The sequence below is a fragment of the Myripristis murdjan genome, chromosome 13 (assembly GCF_902150065.1).
Source record: "Myripristis murdjan chromosome 13, fMyrMur1.1, whole genome shotgun sequence".
NCBI classification, from domain to species: domain Eukaryota; kingdom Metazoa; phylum Chordata; class Actinopteri; order Holocentriformes; family Holocentridae; genus Myripristis; species Myripristis murdjan.
The window spans coordinates 15,111,131-15,137,458 of record NC_043992.1 but is presented as its reverse complement, the minus strand read 5'-3'; the positions used below and the strand labels follow the sequence as shown (position 1 = coordinate 15,137,458).

The window sequence follows — 26,328 nt, the reverse complement described above, 5'->3', positions numbered from 1 at the left end:
ACAATTCTCAATGCATCCACTGAATTTCCATCCCCAGAATTAACTTTTAATTTACACATTGCTGAGGTTCAATGAGGTTTAAGGACATTTGGGGCCAAAGACAAGCATCGTCTCCACCGTGCAGCCAGACTACCTATTAGGCCACAGATTGAACCAAATTTTTGCAAGTTGTTTGGCCCATTTTGCTGGATGGGCATGCAATTGTAAGCCCTGATAGCTGATGTTTGTTTGCAGACATGGCTAATTACCAGGGCTTGTTTAAAAGCTGATCGCAACATAGTAACTAGAACGTAGTTAAACCCACAGTGCATAACGATGGCATTTACAGGGGGTGAGATGTTAAAGGGGCCTTGATTGCAATGGCTGAGGCCCTCTATAATAAATACATACAGCTTTATTGCAGCACATAGTGGGAAGCGTCCCAGTCAAACCCTGTGCCAAGCACCACTGGAGGTTTGAATCTGGCTCATCCTGCCATCCTCTTTCCCTGGTGCCTGACTTCCCTGCTTCTTTACACTGTTACTATCTAATGCGGCTAATAATAAAACACATATGAGGCCATTTCTACAATAATTGGATATTAGTTCATTCAGCTTCAGTCTCTCTCTCTGTTTCCTACTATTCACTTTACTCTCTGTGACTTATCACCCCCTGTTGTTTAACCATTCCCTTTACTTTCCCACTATCTCGCTCTCTCTCCTCCTCTTGCCACAATCTCTCTCTCTCTCTCTCTCTCTCTCTCTCTCTCTCTCTCTGCTCTGGTACCACAGTATATTTCATGCAAATCAGTCAATTTAATCCCCTTGACATGGTGTCACTGAGGGCCTGTGGGAGCAATCTGGCCACACTCTGGCTCTGCTTGGATGAGCATCCCAGAGAGGAGAGGAGAGGAGAGGAGAGGAGAGGAGAGGAGAGGAGAGGAGAAGCTTTAAACTCAAACGTCCCACATTACAGTCCACCTGTCCATTCCTGTCCCATCACCACATGGTATTCCTGAATATTTGTTTATTAGAGCATGATGAAGCCTAAACCTCCTAACTATTTACCTTCTACAGTATTTCACCATTACTGATGTGTGTGCATGCTCCTATAAGAGACATTCTTTCTTTCTTTCTTTCTTTCTTTCTTTCTTTCTTTCTTTCTTTCTTTCTTTCTTCTTTTTTTGGCCAAAACAATGAAATGCCATCACAGTCAATCAGTGCAGCGCACCGTTGCCCAATCAGTAGCATTGAAATTCCCATAGCAGTTTCCTCTTTCCTGTGAAGTGCTCTTCAAAGCAGGCACGTAGAGCAGTCGTTCATGAAATTGCACGAAATGTCGCCTGTGTCTGCATCTCAGAGAGGCTGACAAACACAGAAACAGACAGACCGACAGACAGGCAGATAGGGAGACAGGCAGCCTATATCCCATTTCCCTGTTCAGGTAGAGCCTATATAACATCTAATGAGCGCTCCTGCTTCGCACGCTGAGGACTTTTCTTTGTTTCAAACTGTCTAACACGGATCGTTTTTGTCTCCCGTGACTCCTTGGCTGTATGTTTATATCGGAGCTATTGTGTATATATACATATTTTTAATTTCGGCTAGATCTCCATAAGTGGCCGCTGACAGACGCACATCAGCCACCTTTTTGGCCGGGAGCCCAGGCGGGCAGCAGGCGTCTGCATTCCGCTGAAATCTGTCTAGTATCAGAACAAGAAAAAAAAAGACCAAATCTGCACAATGGGAATCAAAACTTCGCGGAATATCCACCCCTTCCCGCATCGCATTGATGGATATAAATGTCCGCTAAGCTACACATTTAGTCCCGATGCGTTCAACGCCTGACCAAATTTAGATTTTTATTATAGGCTTCATTATAAGGCGCTGGAGATGAAAGCAAGTCTCGGAGTTTAAGCCCGTATTCCATCCCGCTCTGTCCTATCTTGTATTTTCCGAGCGGTAAAGACATGGATGTAGCCTAAAATCCTACAGGGGAGCTTAATTCTGCCTACCTGTTTACCCCCTCTGTCGACAATGTGCACACAGGTACCAAAGCCCTCTAAAGCTTCCCTGCCTCCCGGCCAGCCTGCCACTCCAGCCCGGTTTTGACCGTGATCTTGGCTGGCTACACTGGCAAGGGACATACCGGGTCACCGAAATCTACCTCCAGCATTCCTCCATATCCCTGCACACACACATGCGGTCGCTGCTGGCTCAGGGAAATGATTATCTGAATAGCATCGGAGCGCACAATAGACCCCACATGCAAAAAAAAAAAAAAAAAAAAAAAAAAAAAAGAAAGGGAAAAAAAGGGAAAAAAAGAAAAGAAAAGAGAAACCCCAGGCTGTCTCATATGCAACTTTCTCAGAGCTATATCACATCCACTAAAATATTTTACCTCTTATCTTTCCCGTACGCATTGCACGTAGATGTGTTTGTAATCATGCTGAAAATGATAAGGGAATAGGCTTGTTCAATTGCACTGACAGCATGCACAAATACAAAACGCAAACGCACGGGGAATGTGCCGTACTTACGATTTGAGGGGGTTCTGTACCGCTGTGGCCATTTTGATATAGTATGATAGAATGCAACACTGCAGAGCCCGGTATTGTACATGTAATGTAGCAGCTATTTCAATTTCATTCATTCTCTGGGGCTGCGGCTGGAGCGGCTAGCCAATGGGAGGCGGGAGCGCTCGGTGACAGCTTTGGGGAAGTGTAGTCTTTTACGCATGTCAACATGAAACATGCTGAGGGCTAGAGCACTACAAGTACCGGCGTGGTTAGCGGTTTAAATGTACCACAGTCCCGCCTCGGACTTCTGAGGGTAAAGCCCCCCCATCACCTCCCCTCCTCCTTCTCCCTCCTCCCAGCCTACAAAAAAACGTCTACAGTTATGTCAAGGTTGGGTTGCAGGACTGCCTGTCAGTTTGTGGCTGCCAGTCTCTCTCTCTCTCTCTCTGTCTCCCTCTCTCCCTCTCTCTCTGATGCATTGTTGCCTTGCCTGGCTGATGATGGGGCGAGGCTTTATCTTCCACTGGTTTTGCCAACATTGCATCACATGATAACACTGGCAACTTGGTGGATGCATTTCACAGCCTGGTGATGAATGAATGTTGAGATGGAAAAGGCAAAGCAGGGGAATTTGAGATCATTTTTGTTTGAGGTGGGTTGAAAACTGATGAACATGATGAGCATCTCTGACTGTGGGCTAAATATTTCTAACAAGCACCATATTTGCAGAGTAAGTCCTGTCAATAAGGCTGGAGTGGTAAGACCTCCAATGTGTGATTAAAATACAGGGAAAACACTGGACAAAAGAAATAAAATTCAATTATATTAAGAAAATTATTTTCGACACAATTTCACATAGCTTACTATAATGCATTGTTTACAAAATGTAAAAAAAAAAAAAAATAATAATAATAATAATAATAATTGAAAATAAGATGTGTAAAATGACTTTAGGCGAGTGTAATCTCTAATACAGCAACATTTACTGCACCTCAAAGATATAGCGGCAGAAATTCGGATTTAGTCAAATAAAGGCCATACTTTGTCTGACTTATTAATGTTGTGTCTAAAATAGATAACCTTGCATTAGTATGGGCATACTGACAGATCCGTAGTTAATCTTATATTATCTATGCTAGGTGGCCCTGCACTGAACAGTGTTAATTATTCATTAATCAGGGGCATTGGGTTGGGAGTATAATTGATTCTTTCAGACATTTGTCTCTTCATGGTTGAGGCCAGAAAATGGATGGGACCCTCTTACTACTCTCCAAATTCCTCCCTTTCTCCTTTCCATCCTTGCTTCCTTGCTTGCTTCCTTCCTGTGTACCTGCTTTCCTTCCTTGGTTACTCACTCAGCTTGATATCTCCTGCTGATTGAACCACAGAGCTGAAAGGGGGTGTTTTCTAAAGAAGCAGCCATGCACCGTGGAAATATCTAAATTTCTATCCATCCATACAGTGTACTTGTTCAGTTTGAAGTTTCATTATTTTTCTTGTTTTGTTTTTCTGTTTGTCCCAAATGGCACTGATTTCCATGGACTCAAGTCCTAGACATTAAAATTTCATTCACTAAATGTTGGAGGGAAGGAAGGAAGGAAGGAAGGAAGGAAGGAAGGAAGGAAGGAAGGAAGGGAGCACGGAAGGAAGGAAGGAATGAAGGAAGGAAGGAAGGAAGGGGGGAGGGAAGGAGTTCAGCCCAGGACTGTAAAGCAGCAATGCTGGAATTTCTTTCTCCATGTCAGTTTAGCAGCAGTGGCGCCACTCTGAAGCCATTCTGTGACATGTGATATTTATAGATCTGTGCTAACAAATATTTAATGAACATTAGCAAGCAGCTCAAACATGGCAGCACTGCTCCAATAAAATACCCTGCCAGTTGAATGGGAACTTTGATTTACTGCGGGTTGCAGTGATTAGGCCTATATGAACTAGTTCACTGTTAACACGCATTCATCTTAAATGCATCGTGGAACAAACCATCAACAGGGACAGAGATTTACATTTTGCTCATTAAATCAATTTGAGTAAACATATTGGACTGCCGGTGCACACATATTTTACAACGCTGCCTGGCCATCACTTCGTCTTGTTTTATGCACTGTTTTTCATTGATTTCTGAAGTTTGTTGGGCCGCACAATTAACTTCTGAGTTCAATGCTGCGTTTTCCCCACACGGTGGCGGTGACGTACTGGCCATACAGACGTACAGTGATGCGTCTCTGCGTCACTGCTTGCGTGCTGGTTGGGCCCGCCCACAGCGTGACTACACGCGCTGTTGTTGTGATTGACAGACAGGCAGGAGTTGCGGGGCGAACTTTCGTTTCTGCCGTCCGCCGACCAAAACATGTCTGACTAACTGAACAACAATGTCCGAGTTGCTCATGAAGGAGGTGGAGAGCGCGTCGACGTGTCCGGGAAGCCGGAGGAGCGTCTCGACAGGGTTCGGAGTTTTCTGCTGGTGGATGAACAAGAAAACCTGCAGGTAGCTAACGAGCTAGCTAACGTCAACTTGGACGGCGGCTGCTAATGTGTAGCTGCTAGGCTAAGAAGAGACAAAAAAAAAACACAAATATAAATTCATGGCCGTAACCCATGCCCGCTGTCACTGACAACAACGGTCACATGTATGGAAAACGGCCTCCACAACCTAAAAGGGGACTGACTAAAGACAGGTTTACAATGTTAGCTAACGCATTTTGACAGGGAAGAAGTGTTTCCTTCCCCCTGCTGTTAGCAGATACTAGCAGACAATCTGTTACACTCACTGTTTTTACGTTGTAACGTTAGTGTATGTTTTCCACTGGCTGTTATTTTGGCAGTAAAGAAGTTGAAGTTGTCGTCCTGCTTACAATTGTCTTAATCCTGTCAGCTAAACTAGACGGAGGCGAACAGCAAATTGGGTTGTGTTTGGGTAAGTCCCTGGTGAGTCATTCAGCACGCCCAGACCACAGGGAGGCACACACTCTGCTGTATTGTTATTGTGGTACAAATCGCAGTCGGTAATGATTTTAAAGTCATTCAAGCAGTCTTGGATGTTTGCTAAGCCAGTTTGTTCCTTAGTGTCTGTCCTAATAGAGCTGAAGGATCTCAGAGGGTGTCTTTAATGAGCAAAACCTGTTTACTGCAGTAGAAAAACGCTTGAATTGACAAACAATGCCGTGTCCTATCTCAAAGAGCTTTCTGAGAATAAACAAGGTCACAGATAAGCTATAAGATACTGTAATTATTTGTTTTTGCCACCCATTATGGCTCTTTGTCTCCATTGTTCAGATTGGATATACTTTCCCCTGAATGCAGTGGATTCAACAGGGAAGGGTTGAGGTGGATGTTGTGTCCTCTCATCTGTCATCGTCCCACCAATTCCAGTTGGGTGTGCTCCCTTGTCTCCCTGTAGGTCCGTGATGAATCTGATTTTGTCGAGCGTCTGGGCTGCAGTGATGAGGCGGATGTCAAGGTCCTCTCCATCTTTGGCAACACCGGCGACGGCAAGTCCCACACCCTCAACCACATCTTATTTGGAGGTGAGAGTGTATTCTACACTTCCAAATCTCCCAGCTCCTGCACGGTGGGGGTGTGGGCTGCCTATGACCCTGCCCTCAGTCTGATAGTCCTGGATACTGAGGGTCTGCTGGGGGCCGCAGCCAATCAGAACCAGAGGATGCGGCTGCTGCTCAAGGTAATGTCAGTGGTTTCCAGTTGGTTTTCTAAGCATGAGCTGATCAATGGACACATTTACACAGCCTAGTGAAGTTCATTCATCTTGTTTGCACCACATTCAAGTCATTTGGTTGGCATGTGATCAACGTGGGAAGTTATCACTAGCCAGTAGCAAAATGCTTATATGTTGTAACTGGGGCAAATTTACCAGGTACTTAGGTGAGTGTTGGTGAGTTAAGAATCATCGGCTTCTTTGTACTGTGGGCAAAAAATACAGTATCTTCCCCTGCTTAATAATCTGCTGTTAGATGTAGCTGTTCAGCTGTTTTCACAAAATATCTGCACCATGTTTTTTATGCTGCAGTTTAGTTTGTTTCACAGTTTGTCTTGAGAAAAAAAAATGAACTGACTCAGAACTCAAAATCAGCTTCTTTCCTCCAACAGTTCAACATTAAAAACTGAATCGGGCATTTGTCTACAGTCTGTTGAAAGCCTTTCTGTGTACTCATGGAAAAATCAGTTATTAGGCCTATTGTCATTGTTAATCAAGAGTAGTGTTGAATGTTTGACGTTATGAGTGTGTTCATTGGAAGTTCACATCAGCCAAAAAAGACATAACAGTCAAGAGCTTTTGGTAGGACTGTAGAATCATAGTTTACTGTTTCTCCACTTGCACTACTTTCTGTCAGCCTCATTTAGCCAACTCTGTTCTGTTTCTCCATGTCTCCAGTTTTCTCGATATGAAGGTTTGATTTGCTCTCCTCCTCCTCGGCTCTCTCCCAGGTTTTGGCGGTGTCAGATGTGGTGGTGTATCGCACCCGGGCCGAGCGCCTCCACAACGACATGTTCCAGTTCCTGAGCAGCGCCTCGGTGGCCTACCTGAAGCACTTCACCCCGGAGCTGAAGGCCCTGTCCAGCCGCTGTGGTCTGGACGTGCCCCTCTCTTCCTTGGGTCCCGCCGTCATCATCTTCCAGGAGACAACACACACCCAGCTGCTGGGTCACGGTAGGGAAAAGAAACACACTGAGATGCATGTGTGTGTTTAAGACATATGTTATTTTCTCAAGAGTGTACTTTGCCTGTGGAGGGATTTTTGCATGGGTCTGAGTTAGTATTTGAATCTTTTTGCATTGACACTCAAATTCTGTCTTTTTCATTCACTTAGTATCACTCCTCTTCTCCGCCCTCTTTTGCTTACCACCTATGTGGATGCATTTGATCCTTTTTTCTACCTTTCTTATCTCAACATTTGTTCTAATTTACTGTAAATGAAAGTGGAAAAGTGAGGCATAAACACAAAGATAACATGTTCTAGGGTTTCTTTTCTTTTGAAAAGTCTCTTTCAGACAGGGAAAGCCAATCATTTTAATTAGTCTTTGGGACAAGTCATGGAATATAATGGAATTTTGCCTGCTTCAGTTAAAAGAAACTTAGCATAATATTAGTTTTACATCATGTTTAGGTTATCTTTGCTTCCCCTGCAGGATAAAAATAAAAAACTTTAATAAGACCTCTGATTGTGAAGTTTGTTTAAAATTTTAGTCAAGGACAAAATATATATTGGTGTGTGAATCTTTGGCTGAACAGCAATTCATTTCAGCTTACAATTTGGCAGCTCAATTTAAGAATGATTTTTCACTTTTTCGGAACAGCTCAGTTCCGTTCAAGTTAGTAAACCACATTTTGATTCAGTACTTTTTTTTTTTTTTTAAGTTTTATATCCTTTTAAAAAACATGTGCAATAATCTAAGACTATCCTTTTTCTGAAATGTGAAAACATCAGACAAAATAATTAATTGTATTCAGTTCTATTTTTTATTCTATCATGATATTTACAATGTCTGTTATTCTGTTCTATTTTTTAAATTACTTTTATTTGGGCAATCAACGCTGTTGAATTGACAGAATTTATAATCAATGCACTGAATGACACTGAGGGGAAACCATGATATTTACATGTTTGCACACACTGCTGTACATTTGCCCTCTTATCTGTATACCTGATAATGTGAAAAGATGGAAACACACACTTGTCTTCCACAAGGTCTGCCATGGAAGATTGTAAACAGGTCAGTGAAGACACTACATCTTTAGACTCAGCATCTTCACATTTATTGTACTGTATAACTCACATTCCTCTGTTGTTGAAATTAATTGTATTATCTTTAGCACTCTTTAGCATTAATCTTATCCTTAGAGATTTCCTATTCTCTGCTGCTGTGACGACCCAGTTCCCCCACAAGGATTATCAAAGCTTGATCTGATCTAATTTAATCTATTGTGTACTAGGGAATCTACTGGAGAAGACTGTGTGATCCATTTCATTTTGTCCTCCATTGTCCCCTCCCCTCCATTGTAGAGTCTAAAGTGGCAGGCCACGCCGACACGCTGCTCCAGAAGCGTTTCCACGACCTGGGCTTGGGGACCGAGGCCTTCAGCTCAGTGCAGTATGTGGGCACCCACACGGTCACACCCCCCACTGACTACAGCCGGCTGGTGGAAGCCGTCAGGCAGCAAGTGAGGAACACTCACACCCGCTCCCCTCGCCAGCCCAGGATAGTGTATCATGCTCTGGAGGTGAGTGGTTGGGCGGAGGGGGAGGACGGGGGAGGGTGGGGGAGGAGGCGGGGTGATGATGAAAGTGGGTATGTATCATAATGAGGGTGCATTCACACTGTTGCTCCTTAGAGTTGACAGAGTGCAGAATCAGCTGCATTTTTGCTGATTATAATAAGTGGGTTGTGTGAGACACACTTTGGTTTCTTAGTGCTTAGCTGTCACTTGTGCTTTTTAATGTTCAACTTAAACTTCCACAACACAGCTAACAGTTGTGAAAATTCACCATCACAGTTATTGTGACCAGCATTATCAAGGTTTTCGGTTATTATGGAATTATTAAATTGTTCAGTAGTTAAACACAAATAATTTCAGTGATGTTTTGTTCTGAAAATCACAACTTAAATTATTGGTGGGTGAGGTTAGCAAAAAGGTTCCTTTTTTGGTGTTTCATTGTAAAATAAAATGGCACATTCACAAATGGATGCAGGAGTGAAAATTTGGAAACAATGCATTCACCAAAAACAATGAATTCACTGTTCAGTAGCAGCTGGGAAGTCAAAAATAGGTGGCAGTTTCTAGTCAACAAGTAGTAGACAAAAAAAACACTGTTTTGTATTGTTGCGGAGTTGAGCTCCACTGATGCTTTGTGCACAAAGTGGAGGAAGAACATGACAGGCAGGCATTCCTGAAGAATCGACTTTCCTCAAGTGTTTTTTCATCTATCATTGGAGTTTGTGCGTTCAGAGTCGGGTGCAGTAAATACTTCCTGCAGTGCTTTGCAGCACCAGACGAACAGAGTAGTAAACACAGAGCAGACAAACAGTGTGCGGCTGTATGCAGTAAGCAGGTAGTCTGTCATAGCTTTCAGGATGTTTTGTTTCCCCGACCATGGATACTGGGCCCATAGCCTAAAACACACCATCCACTGCAAATCACTGACTTTTGAAAATTGCGCCAATCAAAAATGGTTATTCTGGTAATAAGAATTTGAAGCACTTTAGTAGGAGTAAAAACTACCCCAGTTTTCCCTAGTGCTTTCTCCATTTCCATTGTGGCTGGTTTCATTCTGGCTCAGACTGCCAGTGATCATTCTTTTGAGGTGTGAAACTCACCTCTTTGTTATGATTATTCAGTTCACAAAATAAACTGATCAGCAGCACGTTCACTCCCTTTGAAAAGTCTTAAATTCTGTTGGCTAAAGAGCATCAGATTTTGTAAATAAGAATCAAAGTGCCACACATTTTCCGAAGCAGATACATTCTGTCTGTCTTGTGTCCACTTTGTATACCTGTAGTGTGAAGCAGGCTTTGGCAGTTTGGAAAAATGCAAGTGTGAACACAGTCTGAGAGAGAGAGAGAGAGAGAGAGAGAGAGAGAGAGAGAGAGAGAGAGGGAGAGTTCTGCTGTTGTCTTGAGTTTACGTCATGGTCTCTTGGATATATTGAATCTCTGAGCCTCTCCTCTCCCTCCTCCCTCCTCCCGCTGTCTCCTCAGGCCCTGAGTGAGCGTTTCTGTGGGGAAATCTCAGACGATAAGATCACTTTGTACTCCTTCTTCCCTGACGAGTACTTCACCTGCTCCTCTGTTTGCCTCAGCTGCAAGTAAGTCATTACAGCTGTCTTCAAGCAGGTACTGAGTCAATTTCTGCTGTATTCCACTTTGCTCGTCTCTGTGCTCAAGTCTGAAAATGTGAATGACCAAACCTAATACCAAACCTTATACCCAAGTCCATAACTGCTGATAATTTTTGTCACGGAACAAATTATTACAAAATCTGATCAGTCACAGGTTATTCACTGTGTATCTGTGCAAAGTTAGACACGACACAAACACACACAGCACAATTTACAGCACTTAAAAAATTCTACAAATAAACCATTTCAACTGTGAATCTTCAGACCTTAACTTTGAGTTTGTGCACTCCTTGCAGTCCTCTCTTCATATTCAGAAAGATCCAGACATTGTTGCTGCAAATATGTCATGGGACTCAACAGAATCTGCGCTGTATCATGATGAATTTGTAATCAACTTTTTTTTTTTTTTTTTGATACCACAACTATGAGCCTGACTTGATAAGCACTTCAGCAGTGTAGCAGCGTCCACTTTTGTATTGTTGAGTCTGTTGAGGCATCAGTGTCAAGTTGCTGTAAATGCTCTGCTTTTTTACACAGGCTCTCCACAAGTGAAGTCTGACTAACATATCATAATGCTGTCATTTGCCAATGTAAGGGGTTTAAAAGTAGCTGAGCTAATTTTAGAAAGTAACTAGCATCGTCCATCCTGTCCTGTGTCACATGTTATTCATTGCTCTTTCTTTTGTTTTCTTCTGAGTTCTAACGCTTTTGAACTCCATGTGTGCCGTGTTACACAAGTATGCTTCACATGGCAGGCATTTTCTGAGGGACTCTGGGCTGTGCTGTTTCACATTCAGTACTGTATACTAGTGTATTATTTGTATAGTGTTGGTGGCCTCTCACTTATGTCTCCTTTCTCTCCGAGTTTCTAACATGGGAACTCATGGGAAGTCTGCCTGATGCCAGTCCATCTCCTTTAGGGTTTTTTTCTTTATGCAACAGAACGAAAGATAATAAACAGGTTCTGATTAGGGATGTCCAGGGATGCCGTATTCAACTTTTTTGTCCTCAGTCGTGAAACAAGTAGATCAATATCTAGTGTCTGCGGATAGTGAGGAATCATATATGTACACCGTATAATACAGTGATAGAGTATGAATGCACTGAGGTGATCAAAACCAGACCATATAAGTGGGTTAACCTTATAAAGTAATTTCTCTGCTTAAAAAAAAATAGTCAACATCATGGCTCTTTCCTCTAAAGATCTTTACTGAACACTATTATAAACATAAATATGTCATTTAAAATATACACTTTGTTGTGTTGTATGAGGATCTGTTCATACCACCTTTGCAAACACTGGAAATGCAAATATTTCACTTTGAAAAGAGAAATAATTAAATTCCACACATTTCAAAAGTGTGCTTTCCTCACATTGTATTGACTGGAATTTGATTAGGCATTTTATAGCTGATCCTGATCACATAAGTACACCCGGATTGGGCCTGGATGCTGAGCTTTGATTGGCTTGGGACAGCCCTTGCTTTGATCAAATGCATTCTTTGGTTTGTGGATGGCACAGATTTAAATAATACAACAATCTCCTTCTTTCTTAACTCTGATTAATTTGCTTTTGTGTCTTCCCTCAAGCGTGCGTTGTAAGAATGGGATGAACCATTTGAGAGACAGGGTCCCCCACATGGCAGATGGCCTGTGCCAGTACTCACACCAGTATAACAACAAGGTCCTCATCTGCAAGGTAAGACAGGCAGACAGACACAAACACACACTTTGTGTCGTCCAGATATTTTGACTTTGATTGAACTATTTTCAAACTTTGATACCATTACCAAGTACAAGATCTAAAATTTGATACCACAGCAAGCAAGAAAACTCATTAAACAGTGTGTTACCACACGGCTTTGTTGGCAGCTTTTGCACAGGAGTTTTGATGTTGGTTGGCCCCTCTTTATCTGTTTGGGAAGTGAAATGGTTCTGTATTTAGCTCCTGGCAGCAGTTTTGTCAGCGCATCAGTGTGGACTGGGATTCATTTCAAGATTCAGTGGCAGTGAAATGTTTTTAGGTGTTTGACTTTGTTGAATTTTGTTGAATTGTGTACTGACTGTTGGAAACTGCGGCTGTGTGTCAATACTACTGACATTCCTGTTATTGTCACAGCACTACACACACCACACATAGAATCTGATGCCTGGTGAGCGTATTAAATCACCTAAGCTCCAGTTCAGGTAACTCACAAAAAACAGCATACTATATTATTTCCTGTTTGTGTGTGTGTGTGTGTGTGTGTGTGTGTGTGTGTGTGTGTGTGTGTGTGTGTGTGTGTGTGTGTTTCCCTTATGCCTCCAGAGGTGCTATGAAGGAGGTAGAGAGGTCATTGTGGTGCCTAAGACCTCGGCTTCCTGTGATAACCCATGGATGGGACTGGCCAAGTACGCCTGGTCAGGGTAGGTATACACACATACACAGTTTCATTTCCATTTCTCACCCTTTTCTTATTTTTTCGTATTTTTTCCCCTCTCTTAATACTTCGCTCCTGTCCTCCCAGGTATGTGTTAGAGTGCTCTACCTGTGGCGTGATCTACCGCAGCAGACAGTACTGGATGGGCAACCAGGACCCAGAGAGCAGTGTGGTACGACCCGAGGTCAAACACGTGTGGGAGGGGGTGAGTACTCCAACTAGCCGCTCTTCTACCACTTAACCAAACACTCATACACATACAGGCTTTAAATCTGTCTGTGTTTACACAGCGCTTACAACTGCCATTTGATTTGATGGAGAAAAAAAAAGACTTTTTTTTTTTTTTTTTTTTACTTTACCATCCTATCATCCCTGCCTTTTTCCTATGCTTGTAGGTGTCACATACCCTGAGTCTCGGTCTCTCTCAGTTTGACAAATTTCAGTCAGCAATCAGTGTGTAAGTGAAGCCAGTGGTGGTGCATCAGTGTTTGAAAAGGAGTGATAAACTAAAATATAGATCAGACCTTCAGCAAACCTCATAGTGCAGAATTGGTCTTTTATAATTAATATCCAACAGTGATTTTAACTGAGATTATTTCCTCTCAAAGAGCTGGAATGAAACCTGTCCTCTACCTTGTTCACAAGTTCCCCTAAGCACTGTTGTGCTGTAAACACAGCTGAGGGATAAACCACATGTAAGATGACGGTGGATACAGAAGTCTCAAAGGTCAAAGATAAGTCCCGTGTTACTTCTAGGTCGTTGTACCCTGATGCATGTTGTTCTGGCTAGAGCAATAACAGTTTTATTGAAAGTCGAGTTATATGCTGCATTATTTATAAGTGGATCCTGACAACCCAGGAAAGGTCTTGAGTTTTTTGTTCTACAATGTTCATAAAATTTGCTTTGAAGAAAGACAACATTAAACTGACAACTGCTTGTAACTTTGGTTCGCCAGTCTCTTCATGTAACACAAATTTAATTTACGTTTAAAATTCAGTAGCTGTTCACTAAACAGTATCACTTCCCCTGCAGAATAAAACAGACTTTAATGAAACCTGTAAGTCTAAACTGTGTTTATGTTAAATTTAAAAAGGTCATGGAACCATTTTAATCAGGGAAAGTCATGCTCCGCTGTTTCCATCTACTCACCCTTCTTCCTTTTTCTCTCCTCATCCCTCTACTGTCCCTTTTCTTCATTCGTCTCTCCTCCTGGCAGTCGGACGCCTTCCTGACAGACCACCAGAATGCAGCCCAGAGGGTCCTGGATGGGATGAACTACGTGATCCAGTCGGTGTCGGAGTACAGTGCCGGGCCCACCAAAGCTGTCACAGCCTGGCTCACCGACCAGGTGGCGCCGCCCTACTGGAGACCCAACTCAGAGATCATTGTGAGTAAGAAGCATATGCATGCAAACATACAGTATACAGCAGACTCAAGTCTAGTGCCTTTTGTGTGTGTGTGTGTGTGTGTCTATGTGTGATTTCCGGTCCTGTGGTTTTCACATCATATTGGGTTGCTCATGTAACGTCCACCAACAGTATTTACAGCACGAATGCCACACTGTTTGTTTACATTGTTTTTCTCCAGTGTTTTTCAGTGAAACATTCAGCCAGTAAGAAAGTTTGTTTTTACTTTCTTCTCTTTTTTTTTTTTTTTTTTTTTTTTTTTTTGTTTGTTTGTTTTGGAATCAAGTATGGATTTATTCAGAAATTCGTACTCCTGATAAACATGTAAAGCTGATACTGCCTGCAAACATCCATATTCAAATAATGGTGCATTAATTTTCTGGTCAAGTATTATTTATTTTCTTTTGTTCGGGTCCATGTTGCTGACTTTTTAAATAAAACAAATACTGGGAGCAAATCGAAATACATTCAAATCAATATAAATTACATGTATTGGAAAAAACATCATTTACAGTGTCAGATGTTTCATTGCAGGCTTCTTAATTTGTGGGGGAAGTTATTGGTGGCACAGCATCTTTTCATTTTTTGCATTCTTGTTTGGAGTGAGTTCCACCATGGGCCAATGAGTTTTTATAGACTTAGACTTTCTTTATTGTCATTGCACAAAAAAACACAGCAGTGAGTTTTTTGCAACGAAATGTCGTTGCTTGGCTTCCGGATTACAACAGAGATGGAATTGTGGGGCAGTTTAAATAATTAAAATATAAACTATATAACTAGTGCAATATAATCTATATAACTAGTGCTAAAAAACAAGAGCTAAATAATCATGAGTGCAATAGAGAATAAATAGATAAAACAGAATAAACAGTGTAAACAACAGAATAAACAGTGTAAACAGCAGAAACATCATAGCAGCAGGGTGGAGAGTATTTCACAATAGGAGGTAATTCTCTTCATCCCAGGGGGTCTCCCGGTACTGGGCCACACACCCTGTGCCTGAAGAAACTATACCTCCATAAAAATAGCTACTTTTAGCTACTTTTTTAGCCACTGTCCAGGTTTGTTAGCACACTTAAAAGTCTGATATTGTTCATTGTATAATCTGTGTGGAGTCTGTGCAAATAACACGACAGCTTCTGCCTGTTCCATGTGTGTGTATCCTCTCCTCAGGCCTGCCACGGTTGTAACAAGGTGTTTGAGGAGGCGGAGAGGAAGCATCACTGTCGTTCATGTGGCGAGGGTTTCTGCCAGCCCTGCTCCAGTCATCGGATGCCGGTGCCAGAGAAGGGCTGGGGCAACGCTCCCGTCAGGGTGTGTGATGCCTGCCACCGCCAGGGAGGGCCAGTCGACACCAACAACCAGGGTAAGATACACCCATCATGGGTCTTTTCCAGGTTATCAAAGGAAAATAAAAACAATAAATAAAAAGCTGAATAAATGTTGTAAATTTAAGGTCTTAAAGAATTTAAATGTTAAAATGTCTTAAATACAGTGATTAGTGGTTAGTTGCTTCACCGTGTTTTATATATATAGTTTTTTGTTTGGTTTTGTTTTCTTAAAACGTTCAGCTATAGTATGCTCCAACAGTTTTTTAAATGCCTTTGGTTGTTTATTTTCTTGTTAAAAATCATTGTTAATTAAATTCCAGGTAGCATTATGAAGGCCTTCAAGACTTAAATTTGGATTTCTGAAACCTGACTATGACTTTGACTTTTGACTTTGCTTGTCCCTGCTCAGTACCTCTTTTTGTCTCTCATTTCTTGTCTTCTTGCATTATGTATGTAAAGCGGCAGTAGAGGGCAGTAGACTGAAAATGGCCAGGTTGATCTTTTGGCTGACCCACAGGCATGAGATTTAGTGCCTATAGATCCTGTGCACCTTAGAGCAGAATAAGAAATGATATTGTCACGCTGATGAATCCTCAGGCTCTGCAGAATGCAGTCTGCATTGTGGGATAAAAGCCTCTGACTGAGTATTGATTAGACTTTATCTGTGATAGCTGTCAGCACTGTACATATTGTTTTTGCTTTTGTCATTGACAATAAAAGGTGATTGTAACAGCCTTTTCCTCTGCTTGGGGTTGAAATATTTTATTAAACAACATGAAAAGTCAAATCTTCTGAGCAGTATAACATGTGTTTGATGTTTTGTGTTTGATGTGAAATGTGTGATCTCTCTGGCTCATCTGCCCCCCCCCCTTCCCGGTCTCTGTTTCTGCCTAGTGTGCAACGTGGAGCCTCGTGGCCTGATCGCTCGCAGGGTGACCGAGGTGGCCCAGTCGACTCTGGACATGGTCTCTACAGCTGTGGATTACCCCCTCTGTGAGTGCAGCTATCCTCTCCAAGCACACATTCTCTCCATGACTCTCCAAGAATACTTTAAACTGCTTGTTAAAACATTATTTTCTGCATGTTTAATGCCACACATTCAACAGCTTTTGTGTTAGACTTGTGATCACCAGTGACCCATTTAGAACACATATTGGCCAATTCTGGTTGTTGATTAATTGGTGCATTTCTGTTCTGAGTTTTCTTTCCTTGGTTAAATAGTTGCTTTTTCTCAAACTAGTCACATGAGTCCATGAATTTTGAGAGATTTTCAGCTTTTCCTATTACTGAGGGGGACATTTCTGTCACCTGCACTGCTTTCCAAGTGGCTCTGCTTGTTGTTGATTAGCAGTCCTGAACATGCCGAAGACAGTTGTGTGGCAACAAAATCATAATTTGTACTGATAACTCTAAATGGTTGGCTGCAAAATAGGGCAAATGAAACTGGCATACCGTGGGGCAACGTTGAATTGATGGCTCACTTGGAAGGAACGAGTAGTATAAATAAACATGTAATGGCCTAGATGCAGCCTATCAGTCTGAGTTTTTTAATGGGTGTTTGGAGATTTGCTCATAAACATTAATGAAGCTTAGAAGCCTGTGAAGTGATTCACCACTAGTATATATAATATTATACAGTCTCAGAGTGTTATGCTCAGGGTATAGCAGCCTTTTGAGCAGTGGTGCACCATACCAATGTATAATCCAGATTTCTTTACATTTGGTATGAGGGGGCCCCTGTCTTAGATGGTTTACTTGTTTGAAATTATTTGGTACAGAAATGGACTATATTTTGATACTATAAGTGGGAGTATAACAATATGGACAGTGAAACCTCTAATCAGAAAAGTCATTCCTATAATGTTCTGTCATTGTCCTGTCTGTGAATGAAACAGCAGTGAAATCGGCTCTCCTTGAGGGTCAGTTTGCTAAGATCCATCTTTCCTGCTTCCCCTCATTTTGCTGGAGATCACACTGGGTCCTCCTCAAGCCCCTCGGTTTGTTAAACACAATTTTTTTGGTATAACAAGAAGGATCTCATTAGAGCGCCAACCTCAGCTGGATGTTAGGGCCCTGTTGGAGCTAAGCAGCACCCTATTTAGCAATCCTGAAATCCTCAGGACACAATTATTTTGGGTAATCAGTGTGGAAAGTTAGTCAGTGTTTCCTTGACCCATGTCCAACATTCCCGCAAGGTTTAGTGAAGTTATATGGAGGCATCCTGAAAGTAAAGCCCTTTTTGTGGTAAAGCCCACCTTTTGCCATACCCCCTCAGGCTCGTTGATTAAAAGTTGCTGTGTCAATCCATCCACTACTTTCAGAGTTATACTGCTGATAGACAGATGGACAGATGGACATTGGCAACCACGTACAACAGTGCCTTGCAGTAACAGTGACAGCCTTCTTGGTACAAGTAATGAAATAAGAATAAAACACTGCTGACAATCCAGTGTATTTCCTACTCCCTCAGGTTTTGTGAAGGGTGTGGCCCGGCCAGACTACTGGGTTCCAGACGAGGACATTATCCAGTGCCATGTGTGCTCCAAAACCTTCACTCCAGCCATGTCCAAGCACCACTGCAGGGCCTGCGGACAGGGGGTTTGCGGGCCCTGTTCCATGCACATCAAGCCTGTACCCTCCCGGGGCTGGGACCATCCGGTCAGAGTGTGTGATGGCTGCCACGCCCGAAAGGGAAGCCTGTGACCCCCCCCTCCTCTATCCCCTTACTCCCTCAAGGATAACTTCTCTGGACAAAACTTAGGTGAACTCTACCACTGTGAAACTTGGCATTGCTGGTTCAAGCCGGAAGTGGCATTGTCCATTTAGCATCTAATGGCAGAACTGGAATTGACCATGTTTTTAAGAGAAACGACACAGCGCTGACAGTCCAACTGCTGGCTGCTAAAAACCATCTCTGTCTGGGTACCAAGCCTGGTGTTTTTGTCAGTGCTGTCCTGTGATTAGCTTTCCATCTCAACTAGCATTCACAAACCAGCTGATTCTTCATCAATGCAAAACTGAACAGAGATCAGACTTTCCACCACAGAGCCCCAACGGAACAGTCAAACCAGTTAAAAGACAAATCGGTATAAAGGAAAATGGATATCTAGTGACTGATGGAAACTTAATGTTAAATGAAAGACAGAGGACTCCCCTTTATTTCCCTTAAGAAAAACCCAGCGCTCTTACCTGTTCTGTAATAAGTGTTTCTCTTTGTTCTTAGTCCTCTTCCTGTTCCCTGCAGCAGGCACTTTTCTCACCATCAGACCAATCTCTTTGCTATATATGACAGACGAACAAGTGAAAAGAATGTAGTGGGAATAAGTGGGGATTTTAAAGAATGAAGGCATGGATTTTTTTTAAGTCGTGATAGTTCAGGGAGTGTAGGGCCGTCACGACAAAGCGTGTTCTCCATTTTTGACTCCTTTGCAGAGTCCTCAGAGGAGTCAAGCTTCTTTGAGGTTTTTTTTTTAAAATATCCTCCTCCTCTGTCTCTGACCTCCCTTTCAATGGGAGTAAAGGGTCTCAGACTTGAAGCAAACAGGAGTAAAAGTAGGATGGACTGAGGGGAAAAAACTCTTGAGATATGCAGGCAGGAAGAAGCAATCCTGCAGTGTTAGCAGTTCAGTCTTTGGGATAAAAGAGACTTTGCAAGTGCATGTTTTACTCAGGGCAGAAAGACATGGAAGGACAGAGAGTGACACATGAGCTGCTGCAGTTTGTGCCTTGATTTCAATCTAGTTTCCCAATTCTACATCCAAGGTTTGCTTTTGTGGGTCTTCACATACACAAAAAGAAACACACAGACAAGGAGGTAATGGGATTAGTCTCGGCTGATTACGGGACAGTGTAATTTAAGTCTCACTTGTCTAGATCTACACTTCATGTAAAGTGAATTGTGACAGAGGAAGAAAATGTGTAGCATAATATAGACATTCCAGCGCACGGAATAACCTGTGTTTTAATGTAGACTTACCTTTCTGGGGGTTATTTAACCAAGTGGTCACTTAATTGAGCCACTGACGCTTCAGAAAGCATATATTGTTATGACTACTGTCACGCTAGTCAGGATGATTGAGTGTGCATTATTTTGATATTTGAAAGGCTCCCGCATTAAATCGCTTGCCATGTAAAGCACAAATTATACATGAATTAATGCAAAACGACAGTTTCTGTCAAAGGGAATTTCTCTGCATAACATACTGGATGGTTTGATGCTATTTTCCTTTTTTTTCTCTGTAGTAATAACCAGTTCATGTTTTAAAGATGTTTACCAGTGAAATTCAGCCTATGACAATCTTGAATTTTTTTCTTTCTTAAATCAGGCTTGTCAAAATAAAAATAATTAAGGAAGATTTTGTGTTTGCGCCAATGTGTTGACTCACTATTTGCCTCTTCCTCCTTTCATCTCTCACTCTCTCTTTTTTTTCCTTTTTGTGACTAATTGTTTTTATTATTAACAAAAAATAGAAATCTTACACACAGGGAAGAATATTTACAAGCACATTGTATCAGGGATAAGCCATAAGCAGCTTGACTCTTTAATAACTGCAAATGCGTTAGACGAAAACAAAATGCTCTGACCAACTAAATTACTCAGGTGATCAATGCCTAAATTGGTATCTCTGAGTGCAAAGAAGAGGGAAAGACAGAGAGAACAAAAGACCATGGACAGTACCCACAATGCCCACTTACTTCACCCAAACCAATTATGCTCTCTTAAATTGATTTTAGCCTTTATACTTACTGTATGTCTTATATTAGGAACAAATAAATCAATATAATGTCAATACAGAGGTAGCACCAAGAAGAAGGAATGGGATTACACCTTCATAAATTGCATCTAAAGACATAGATGTGTAGGTCATGTAAGTGTGTGTCATAAAAAATAGCCTTTTCATAATTTCATATTTCATGTTGAATTAAAAGTTGTGTGATGTATCCCAGCATAGAGGGAACGAACATAAATGAATGCTTTTCTGAAATTACAAATGCTTTTTCCTATTTGTGGTTGTTTTGCCTTATAATAATCACCAGACAGAGATTATACGCTACCCTCCATTTCGTTTACTGCTACATCTCTGCCCAGGATTCTGTGATAAACCTACAGCGTGCAACACACTGAACATGTCACATCATAAAACTGATTTAGAGTAAAACTGTAGCATTGTCGCTGGGGATTTCACTGAGAGAAGCCGAGCTGAAAGGCTGCACAGGACGAGCAGAGGTTTGGACTGACTGACGCTGGTGCTGCTGCAGATAAATTGCATCGCCCTATGTGGCTGGAGTGTTATTACTGTATGTGGCCCTCCAAACCGCTGTGGAAAAATCCATCAGCCAGCTCTGTGTGAACAAGACACATTCAGTGAGTAATGACAAAACCACCAGTCTGTCTTCACCTTTCAGCCTCACTGAGGTTTACGCACAGTAATTCAAACTGGCTAAAAAGTTCAAGTATGTTTCAATAATAAAGCTGATTTTCTATGTTGACTTGCAGGTTCATTATTGGGAATCATGTCCATTGGTGTTATATGTAGTTGCAACATGCCTTTAAAGCATAAAAGCACTACCACATGCATTTCTCACATGCAACCAGGACCTAATAAAAACCCTACAGTCTCGCCACAGAGGTCCAGATGCAGAGGCTTGCCCTGCTGGCAAGCATAAACATAGCTGTTGCATAAGTGTAGTCATGTCTTGTACGTCCACAAGGGGGCGCTAGATGAACAGAAATATCTTGGCTGCACCATGGCAGATTTCTACATGAGACCATCAACTTTTAATGTCCTGGATGCTCACCAACAGGATATCATGTCTCTATCATGAAGTCGGCTTAGTTGGATATAGGAAATTTTCGTTCTTTCATTTCTGAGGCAGATAGACAAATACATACATACATACATACATACATACATATGTATGTACACTATATTACCAAAAGTATTCGCTCACCCATTCAAATGATCAGAATCAGGTGTCCTAATCACTTGGCCTGACCACAGGTGTATAAAATCAAGCAGTCAGGCATGCAGACTGTGAAACAAGACATTTGTGAAAGAATGGGCCGCTCTCAGGAGCTCAGTGAATTCCAGCGTGGAACTGTCATAGGATGCCACCTGTGCAACAAATCCAGTCGTGAAATTTCCTCGCTCCCAAATATTCCACAGTCAACTGTCAGCTCTATTATAACAAAATGGAAGCGTTTGGGAACAACAGCAACTCAGCCACGAAGTGGTAGGCCACGTAAAGTGACGGAGAGGGGTCAGCGGATGCTGAAGCGCATAGTGCAAAGAGGTCGCCGACTTTCTGCACAGTCAATTGCTACAGAGCTACAAACTTCATGTGACCTTCAGATTAGCCCAAGTACAGTACGCAGAGAGCTTCATGGAATGGGTTTCCATGGCCGAGCAGCTGCAGCCAAGCCACACATCACCAAGTGCAATGCAAAGCGTCGGATGCAATGGTGTAAAGCACGCCGCCACTGGCCTCTAGAGCAGTGGAGACGCGTTCTCTGGAGTGATGAATCACGCTTTTCCATCTGGCAATCTGATGGACGAGTCTGGGTTTGGAGGTTGCCAGGAGAACGGTACATTTCAGACTGCATTGTGCCGACTGTGAAATTTGGTGGAGGAGGAATTATGGTGTGGGGTTGTTTTTCAGGAGCTGGGCTTGGCCCCTTAGTTCCAGTGAAAGGAACTTTGAATGCTTCAGGATACCAAAACATTTTGGACAATTCCATGCTCCCAACCTTGTGGGAACAGTTTGGAGCGGGCCTCTTCCTCTTCCAACATGACTTTGCACCAGTGCACAAAGCAAGGTCCATAAAGACATGGATGACAGAGTCTGGTGTGGATGAACTTGACTGGCCTGCACAGAGTCCTGACCTGAACCCGATAGAACACCTTTGGGATGAATTAGAGCGGAGACTGAGAGCCAGGCCTTCTCGACCAACATCAGTGTGTGACCTCACCAATGCGCTTTTGGAAGAATGGTCAAAAATTCCTATAAACACTCTCCTCAACCTTGTGGACAGTCTTCCCAGAAGAGTTGAAGCTGTAATAGCTGCAAAAGGTGGACCGACATCATATTGAACTCTATGGGTTAGGAATGGGATGGCACTTCAGTTCATAGTATGAGTAAAGGCAGGTGAGCGAATACTTTTGGTAATATAGTGTATGTATGTACACACATACATAGACAGATAAATGGAGGCTGATGCACCATCAAAATAGACAAATAAAAACAAACATCTGTCCATTCATGCACACTACACAGTGCAGATTTAAACCTGTAATTATGAGCTTTCTATTGCCCCAGAAGGATGACTATTGTACAAAGTGGTCTTTTGTTTGTAATCCAAACCGGCTTAGCATATGAATCACTTGTAAAAGCCAGCAGAGGTGATTGGGTTTCTCTTACACACACACAAGACTGGAGATTACGTCCACGTAGCGTCATGATGAAGACGTCACGACCCCATACTGCATAATCACCACCACATGCATAAAGCAGCTTTGTATGATTACATAAGTTCTGTGATTACATTGCATTCAGGGTGCTGGAATGAAAAGCATAGATACAGAGGAGGATTTCCCTGTGTGTTATTGAGAAGCTGTTGCCCGTATGGTGCCAAGCAGTGAGTGAGCAAAATGATCAGTGACTAAGCATTTGAATGAAGATGCTGACTTGATTTTCAAGACTTGTCATCTCCATCTCCTTTAGGCTTATTAGTTATAATACAGCGTGCGGCAGAAGCCCTCTCTGGTACTATGGCTTTGTAAATAGATGTCCATTTGCATTGCTGCATGGAAGATTAGAGCACAGCAAACAATGGGGGAGTGAAAGCAGACTGGCTGCGGTTCTCTCTGGCACCCATCACTGATGAATGACAGCTGCTGGGAGGGGGTGGTAGGAGCTGACACTGTCTGTGTGTGCATGTGTGTGTGCGTGTGTGTGTGTGTGTGTGTGTGCAGTGGGACTACAATGCCACAAGGGCCAGTTAACAGTGCCAAAATGTCGCCTGCCAGGAATGCCAGAGATGGGCAGTCGTGTGGAATCTGAATATATGTGTGTATGTGTGTGTGTGTGTGTGTGTGTGTGTATGTGTGTGTGTGTGTGTGTGTGTGTATGCCCTTGCTGTGGCATTTGAGACTGCTTCCAACCCTGAGGGCCAAAGTCAGTATTTCTTGACATGTGCATATTTCCTCACACACACACACTCACAAATACACACAAGCAACTTGCACCCCACTGCAAGAAAGGCCTGTCATGCTGCTTTGGTCAGCGCATGAGCATCGATATGGAACACCGCCTCATTTCTGTCAAACATTAGCCATAATATTTACATGTCAGACTTTCACGCTGCTGGAACCTGCCGCTCACACAACCATGGGCAAGCTGCTCCGCTGATCAATAGCAAACAGATGCAATTAATCAATGTAATTACTCCCCCCTTGCTTTTTTTTTCAAGGACTGCAAGGTCACATTGCAAACATTCTATCCATAGCAATTAACAGAGTTAAAGCGGTGTGTGTGTGTGTGTGTGTGTGTGTGTGTGTGTGTGTGTGTGTGTGTGTGTGTGTGCATGTGTGTATTGAAAGGGTGAGAGAGCGCTCAAGGACTGGTGAAAGAATTTCCAGTCTGTTGCTGAAATGCTGGAGACACAAAGGCTTATATACAGTGAAGTGTGTGTCAGTGTGAGTGTGTGTGTGTGTGTGTGTGTGTGTGTGTGTGTGCATGTGAGAGAGAGAGAGTGAGCGAGATAAAGCAGAGATGGGAAGGATAAGTGTGTGTGCAGCATGGATGCATTATGCTATACTGATCTGACAATCTAGCCATGGCCCATTACACAAACACCATTACTGATTCTGCGCTTATACTGCTATCAGATGTAGCCATCAGACACAGACGCATGCACATGCGCACACACACTCTCAAAAACACACATACGCAGGCACATACACATTTATCCTCTCCATCTCTACTTAATTACACAGACGTACACACACACACATACACTTGATGCTTGCAAGCTGTTTGCATCTTGAACACAGAGACTGCAGATAAACCAGGGACCTCTTCCAGAGAGAGAGAGAGAGAGAGAGAAAGAGAGAGAGAGAGAGAGAGAGAGAGAGAGAGAGAGAGAGAGAGAGAGAGAGAGAGAGAAAGAGAGAGAGAGAGAGAGAGAGAGAGAGGAATCTTACAAACTCCCTTGTGTGTTCAGCTTGGAGTGATCTATTGTCTGTCACTAATGCACATTTAAAATATAACCATTTTAATATGGCTAAAATATATATGAAATGAGCCTTAAAAACTCAAGCAGAAGTAAAAGTAGTGCCCCAGCCCTGCACTGGCCTACCTACTGAGAGTCCATTAGGACGATATTGTATTTGCAGCCTCTAGATTCTTCCTTAAGGCACTTAATTTATATCTACCGTATGGGAGGCTTTTCTGCCAACTCAGGCACTTTTAGATGTTTATAAATGAGTCTTTCACTCTGTAACCATGGCAACCAATCATTTCTATCTCCAAATGTAGGCTACTGTGGCCAACTTCACTATTATGTAGACTGCACAGTGCACGGGTAACTGGAGGCGCTGCGGACATGCAAGGTTGAGTTTAACTGCAGAGTGCTGTTATTTAGCGTTCACGGATCCAACTGAGCCAAATAAAATGTTTGTGATGTTATTCACGATGCTTTTCACGTGGTATGTCATTTACGGGGTTGCACCATTTCCTGATTGACAGGAAGTGTCTTCCAGTGCTGCGAAACCTCGGTAGTTTCAAATACCACATCCCCGTTGTGATTAACAGGCTGTAAAAATGAATGAGGGATTTAAAAATGTAATAATTATGTCCAGCTGGCACACAACAAACATTCAAACAGCCCCTTCTTTAAACAGCCCTGGTGAAATATCTTTATCACTTCATGATTATTTAATTTTCCTCTAATTGCTTTCAAATTAAACTGTTGTTTTACATTAATATGGGAAACATAATGAACAGCGAGCTGGTTTGCTAAAGGCAATTTAATAACAATTATGTGGCCGGCGATACTGGGGGAAAAAACAATTGCTTTTCCACAAGAGTCTTACAACAGGGAAAGGGGGCCATTATGATATTCCCTTTTTGACTCCTCAGTGGCGCACAGTCAGTCTCTCTGTCCTCAGATCAGAGGACAATGGCCTGCTGAGAGTTACTGCTACCATGACTCAAGAGCTCCGTGTGCGTGCATGTGTGTGTGTGTGTGCGTGTGTGTGTGTGTGTGCCCTGTTTCTCACGGCCATGGGGAAGAAAAGAGGCCTTGTCTCCTTCCATTAGTGACCTGAGTTGTAGCAGCAGCACGGCTCAGCACGGCTGACTAGAGGACAGCACTTAGGCTGCAGCTACATGAAGGGAGGAGGGGGGTAGAAACAGAGAAGAGAGATGTTGTTGGGCTTCCATCCAACTATTACAGTGTGTCAAATTTGAAAAAAAAAAAAAAAAAAACCTGAATGGAAATTTGAATGAAATTTGATACAAGTTCCTTAGTTCTTCACAGGATTTTCCCCTTGCTGGAACTGGATGTTATTAGTCGATAAAGAAATTCTGTAATAAATGGCAATGGAATGACATATGTAATTATATAGGCTAGGTGTGTCCAACCTTAGAAACAGTTCAAATAGAAGAAATGTGGAGGAATATTGAATACTGATGATTTGTTTGTGTCTTAATTGGCAAAAGCTTGAAATGAATCCAACATAAGCTGGCACTAAAGAGCGATAACTTGGCCGACGCTAATCAGTAATCTTGAGAGATTGTGTATTGGGTGTCACTGACGC

At 42.4% G+C, this 26,328-nt stretch overlaps 2 protein-coding genes across 2 annotated transcripts in view; one reads left to right on the top strand and one right to left on the bottom strand.

The window, feature by feature from the left end:
- dpf1 (double PHD fingers 1) overlaps nucleotides 1-2,571 on the bottom strand; it is a 40,839-nt gene extending 38,268 nt beyond the window's left edge. Inside the window, exon 1 of the mRNA XM_030066204.1 lies at nucleotides 2,519-2,571. Within this exon, the coding sequence (XP_029922064.1) occupies nucleotides 2,519-2,550 (32 nt within the window). The 5' untranslated portion in view covers nucleotides 2,551-2,571. The remainder of the gene's footprint in view (nucleotides 1-2,518) is intronic.
- Nucleotides 2,572-4,770: 2,199 nt separating this feature from the next.
- LOC115370323 (zinc finger FYVE domain-containing protein 1) lies at nucleotides 4,771-19,855 on the top strand. Its single transcript, XM_030067306.1, is given in 13 exon segments — nucleotides 4,771-4,909; nucleotides 4,912-4,982; nucleotides 5,895-6,176; nucleotides 6,941-7,163; nucleotides 8,518-8,735; nucleotides 10,211-10,317; nucleotides 11,941-12,049; nucleotides 12,659-12,756; nucleotides 12,858-12,975; nucleotides 13,988-14,158; nucleotides 15,351-15,543; nucleotides 16,403-16,501; nucleotides 17,979-19,855. Coding segments are annotated over 13 exon segments (1,965 nt in total). The 5' UTR covers nucleotides 4,771-4,866; the 3' UTR covers nucleotides 18,212-19,855.
- Nucleotides 19,856-26,328: the final 6,473 nt, after the last annotated feature.